Genomic DNA, 5811 nt, shown 5'->3' with positions numbered 1-5811 from the left:
TCTCTGAAAGTTCTCTTGTCACTTTCCCCCTCTTTTTATTCTATACAACACAGCATTGCTGGGATGGAGTCGGGGTGCATATGTTGGGAGTGGTGAGTAAGAGACCCCCTCCAGTCCATGCGGTTTCTCTTGACTCTTCAACCAAGAGAGACTGCTGGTTCTAAGTCGTCTTCACCCATGTGGACCCCAGTGGGAGAGTTGCAGTGCACCCCAGATGTGTCAGAGCGTGGCGTCCCCTTAAGTTTGTGGCAGTTGGCACCAGGAGCTATTCCTTACTTATGGACATTGGTCAGGGCCCTGCCCACGCTAAGGGATGTCCTATCACTTAGTGCAAGAATTTAGTTCCCTCCAGCCATTTTTTCACTTGACATACGTATATTGCCCGCGTACATGGCTAGATATTGTTGAAAATAAACAGAGACCTTATGTTATGTCCATTGTGGTCATACACAAAAGCGTTGCCGTGTCCTTGGGTGAGCAGTGAAGCCTGAACCTCCTTCCATTTACTGTATGGTCACTGTCAGCTCAATGAACTGCCCCCTTGTTCTCCACCATTGTCCCACACTCCCTTAAACATTTGTCACTGAGGTGCCTCCAAAGACAAATAAACTGTCACTGAGGATGCAAACCTGCTAACGGGGAAATGGGGGCAGCCGGGAGGACACAGATTTTCTATGAAATCCAAAAGGAGTTGCTCTCGCTCTGGAAGACTTCTGTTAGAAGTCTGGCGCTCTTTAAGATCTCCGGGAAAAGTCAGGGATAACTTTGCCTTCCGTAATGGTACTTCCAGGCATTGTCCATGAGACATTTGGCCGTCTCAAATGTCCAAAATTCCAAAGGCTCCCCAGACACCGTGAGATATTACAGATGTCAACAACTGTAAAAATCCTTTCGGTCTAGGAACAGATGGCAACCTCCAATCCCGTAACCTAACATCTCAGCAACCTGTTCTGGAATCTACTAGGTCTGCAGAGGGATGAGGGGCCCCAGGGCTCCAGCATAGAACTGTTTAAATTAAAATGGACCACCGATCAGTGTTCACTTTCTCCAAGGAAGAAAGCATAAAGCTTCACGTCCTCACTCCCCAAGAGCGAGCTGTGTTGATTTACTCCGGGCAGATGCTTTTGACAGGACCCTGTAAAATCAAGTCGTGAGTTTATTGTAGCAGTTAATTATCAAGCCTTTTCTAGTGCTAATGCCTTTTACTTCTTACTGGGGAAAACTGGGCCTTTTACTGGGACAAAGACTTAACTTTTAGTCAAGAATGTGTTAAAATAACATGAGGAGGAGATGATTTAAATATATTTAAGGACAAACGCAGAAGCATTTGCTAACTCGTCGTTTTGTAAAGAAAGCTGATTTCATTCACAAGTCTCTTGGAATACTCTTTGTTCACTTCCCAAAGAAACAACGCTTTCAGCTTTATTTTAACAATATGTTTACTCAACCATTCAGGTGACGGGGTTCTGAAGCCACACACCACTCTCCTGGGCTGGTCTGACACCACAACTATCTCAGACTTTCTGATGCTATGCATATATGAATCTTGGTTTTAGACGCAATAAGAATTGCCTCGAAGCCCTCCATAAAAGCTGGGAAGAGAGTGAATTAGAGGCAAAAGAACCTCGAAAGTAGGGGGTGGGAGTGGGTGGGAGGAAGTTGGAAGGGGGCATAGCTTTGTTAATTACTTCAGGCAGCAGAGAAATCTGGTTGTGTTTTCTCAGCACATGTTAATATCATATAAAGAGACACGAGATCTTGCTAATCTGTCGACCCCTCAGACAAAGTTTATTTGTGGTGACTTTTAAACTCCTGACTTGCCTTCCAATCACCGAGTTTAAAATGAAAAGCTTTAAATAAACACCAGGAATAGAAGATAAATAAACTTTTTTTCCCCCTTGCAAGTGCCTAGCTTGGCGAGGTTCAGACTCAAATCCCCAGAGGACAGAGCGCTCTCTTTTGTGTTAATGTTTAAAAGATTTTCCAATGCTGGAGTTTATTCCTACTGCAAACATTTCTATTTACAAGGTCAAGTGTATCAGCACTCGACACAGCTTAAGAGTGTAATTATTTATCTAAGGGCGTTTGAGTGTAGATCAGTAGCTCTGGCAGGAGCCCAGCCCTCAGCCCACTGCTAAACAACTCCTCACAACAATATTACAAGTTCTGGTAATTGTTCCTCTCCCCAGTATGTTTACTTTTGCCCGCCCGAATGTTTTGTAACAAAATTTTGTACTTTTTTACTCAAAGTGCGAAAATGACTTTGAAGTTGAGTCTCCCAGGTTTCCTGAGACCTATTGATAACAGATGTTATTGGCATGTTTGATTGTATGAGAATGTCTAATAGTCAGAGAGGACGCTCCGGAGGGTGGGGGGCAAGGGGAGGGTCCCAGTGGAAAGGGGGAGGGGAAAGAAATGTCTGGGTTAGTCCCAAATGATGTGAAGCCTCTCCACAAACGTAAATATCAATGGAGACCAGTCAAATTATATCTTGTAGCTGCCTCATTTACAGATGTCTAATTGTTCATTATATTGAAGGCAGAAATAATAGCCCTCATTTCTTGTCTTGTACTGTATTTTAATTTCAGTTGATGGTTGATAGATTCCCAGTGGCTCCTCCACCCCCCTCCTCACCCATTATTGGGTTAACCACAATGTAACTCTGGAAAGTAACTACACCATATTCATTATTTAAAACTCTTTACTGATGTACACATTTTAATAAAATCAAATAACAACAAAAAAATACACAAAGCCACCGTTACTTAAAACATAGGACTTCTTTTTTTAAAAAACAATGTCTATAAAAATACAATGTTTAAGGCAGTTTGGAAATGCGTTTATACATTTCTACAACGTCCATAAATTCTCTTGAAAATAAGAATGTTAACTTCAAATCTATAAAATACACTGTACATTTCAAAATTGTTCTAGATAGAGCACACTTCACAACGGACTGTGGTTTTGGATCCCTGGTGACAAACGGATTCTTTACATTTCAGGGAGGAAAGGTGTACCATGGATGCGGATTTAAGTTTTTTAATTTCTTTTAAAAAATAAATTATTTCTGAAGCATACAATTTATAAAAATTCTATATACAAAATACAACAACTGGTAACAAACCCCAGTTTTAATACATTTTATATAGGAAGTACCAGGGGTGAGCGCCCTGATAAAAGCAGAGGCAATATATATTCTCCGCATATTTGTACGTACAATTTCTTGATGTAAAGATAATGACAACAAAACAAACATCATAAAGAGGCTTTCATAGATGGCAGTGCAGAGCTCTTTTAAATATAAAGTTGCATTGTTCAACACCACTAGCAACTGTTTAGATCAGAATTTTTGGATCCTTAATCCTAAGAAATGTGCTAAGAGATCAGAGTGGTGGCAATGAAATTAAGGGCTAAAATTTACCCAAAACTAATTAAGGAAAATTAACCCCTCTCATGCTTGCCCGCCCGCCCCCCACCCCACCCCCCCAAAAAAACTGAGGATTCTGGGCGCGGATACCAAGACTAAACGAATGAATTGGTTACGATTGCAATGTCTTCACTGGCCACAATAAAAGTCGATTACCGGCATTTTCCCCCCCTTGCAGGAGAAACGCTAATAAACAGCCCCTCTGCAAATATAAATCCTCCTTCAAAACCCCTGTTCCGAACCCAGTCCCTTGAAACTCTTAAGACCCCACTGGTCAGCATCCTCTCTTCGGAGTCCAGGACTACGGTTCCGTCCTCCCAGGCCCGTTTCATGTCGGGGGTCCGGAGTTAGGCTGGTTTCTGCGGGGAGTGTCTGGAACCCGGAATGGGGGCAGGGGAGGATGTCCAAAAAGTCCTGCTCGGGAGAGGAGGCGAAGGTCGTGCCAAGAGCCAAGGCGGGGAGACCGGCTAGGCAGAAACCACCTAGAAAACGTTTTGGAAAATACCCCCGACCACCCCTCTGTTCCCGAGCCACAGGTGCCCCGGCGCCGACCCTCCCGTGGCCGACGGCGGGGGGCCGCGAGTGTTAAAAGAGCAGCGGTAGCAGCAGCAGCAGCAAGATGGAGGCGAGCGGGGTCCAGGCGCCTCGGGTCGCCGAGCGGCAGCCGCTGCTGCTGCTCCTGCGCCCGGACCCATAGGGCAGGTCCCCGCGGCCGCCCGCCGCAGCAGCGCCGCCGCCCGGGCGCGGAGGGTGCGGGACGCCGTCGTCGTCGTCCAGCGGCTGCTCGCCGCCCGCGCCCCCGGCGCGCTGCTCATCGTCGTACTCCTCGTCGTAGTAGTCGTCCAGGCCCCCGTCCGAGCCGCTGCTGCCCGGGCCGTTGCCCAGCTCGGCGCCGAAGCACAGGCGGGCCATGTTCTCTTTGACCGACTCGCAGATGGGCCGCTCCAGGCCGTCGCACACACAGTCGTTGAGCAGCGCCGCCTTGGGCACGGCCAGCATGTCCTCGATGACCGTGCGGCACTCGTCGGTGCAGCGAAGCCCGTTGAAGAGCTTCCCGCAGTAGGTCAGGTAGCGGCTGAGCGCCAGGTTGCAGCGGCTGTCGCGGTCGCAGCGCCGCCGGGCCTCGGTGCAGCCCATAACCCCGCCCGCGCCCGGGCCGCCCGCGCCGCCGCCGCTCGTCCGGGGCAGGCACGGCTCAATGGCGCGCTTGGTGGACTTGCAGTTCTCGTCTTGCGCGCAGTCACAGTCCTCCAAGGCGGGCCCGCGGCGCGTGTGGTTGAGCTGAATAAGGGCCGAGATGCAGTGGCTCGGGCAGCGCCAGCGCGACGAGAAGGACGCGGCCGAGGCCGGGAAGCCGGCGGCGGCGGCGGCGGCGGCGGCGGCCCCCGGCGCGTCGCCCCCGCTGCGCTGCGCCAACACCGGCGCGCACGCCTCGGCGTACTGGTTGTAGGCGTAGCTGCACTCCGGCTCCCCCTGGCACTGCAGCAGCGCCTGCCAGCAGATGAGGCGGCGGCCGTGCGCCAGCCCGGAGCCCCGCGGCGCCGAGCCCAGCAGCTGCAGCAGCGCCATCAGGCACAGCCAGGCGCCCGGCACGGTCCCCCCGCGGGCCCCGCCGCCGCCGCCCAGCAGCCCTGCCACCATCGCGGGCAGCGGCGGCCGCCGGGCGAGGAGCGGAAAGGACACGAGGCGCGGGCAGCGGCGGACGCGAAGCCGGCGGAAAAGTTTGCCCCAGTCCTGCCAACTTCTTGCATGAGTGTTTTCATAAATCCATGCGCGCCGCTGCCTGGTGCCCCGCTGCTTGCAGAAGGTCGGCTCTCGCTGGGACTGCAGGGGCTTCCTAGAAGTGCAAGGCCGCGGAGAACCCCTCCGGTCGGCCCCCGGCAGTGGCGGGAGGCGCTCACTGCCGCCCCGGGGGGCTGCGGGCCGCGGGGTCGCGGCGGGGCTGCGGGACCGCGCGGCGCCGTGGGTGCATTTTGCTCCGCGCCTGCAGGTCCGTTGTGCGGCCGCGGCGGCTCCTTCCTCCCAGGCTCAGCGGCGCGCCGCCGCCGCCGCCGCGGGCTCTCGCATCGCGCCGCTTCCTGGCTCGCGTCCCGGCGCTGCCCGCCTTCCCGCGGCCCGGCCGCCCGCGTCCCCTCCCCCTCCGCCCGCGGCGACCCCGGCCTCGGCCGAGCTCCGGGGAGCTCTTTTCGGGCGGCGCGGGGAGAACGGGAAACTCAGCGCGGCCGGAGAGCGGCTCCCGGGCTTCCCTCGGCGGCGGCTTCTCGGGTGACAAGGAGCCCGGGGAGCGGATCCGCTGAGCCCGGCTGCGGACTCGCTCGCAGCGAGGCTTTAAATACAAAAGTGGGCCGGGAGCCCCCGCGTGGTGCCGCGGTGCCCCCTCATTA

General features: G+C 53.2%; 1 protein-coding gene across 1 annotated transcript; it reads right to left on the bottom strand.

Annotated features, from left to right (window-relative positions):
* Positions 1-3501: 3501 nt before the first annotated feature.
* On the bottom strand, positions 3502-5451 carry GAS1 (growth arrest specific 1). Its single transcript, XM_079925889.1, has one exon. It carries the CDS (start codon positions 5066-5068, stop codon positions 4013-4015), a length of 1056 nt encoding a protein of 351 aa, XP_079782015.1. The 5' UTR covers positions 5069-5451; the 3' UTR covers positions 3502-4012.
* Positions 5452-5811: the final 360 nt, after the last annotated feature.

The sequence above is a fragment of the Stenella coeruleoalba genome, assembly GCF_951394435.1.
Source record: "Stenella coeruleoalba genome assembly, chromosome: 7".
Classification (NCBI taxonomy): Eukaryota; Metazoa; Chordata; class Mammalia; order Artiodactyla; family Delphinidae; genus Stenella; species Stenella coeruleoalba.
Note: the sequence above shows the minus strand (reverse complement) of the source record. Positions and strands in the feature narration are given on the sequence as shown.

Excerpts from the sequence above, each read along its gene's own strand:
- GAS1 (XM_079925889.1), bottom strand. The coding sequence starts at position 5,068 with ATGGTGGCAGGGCTGCTGGGCGGCGGCGGCGGGGCCCGCGGGGGGACC.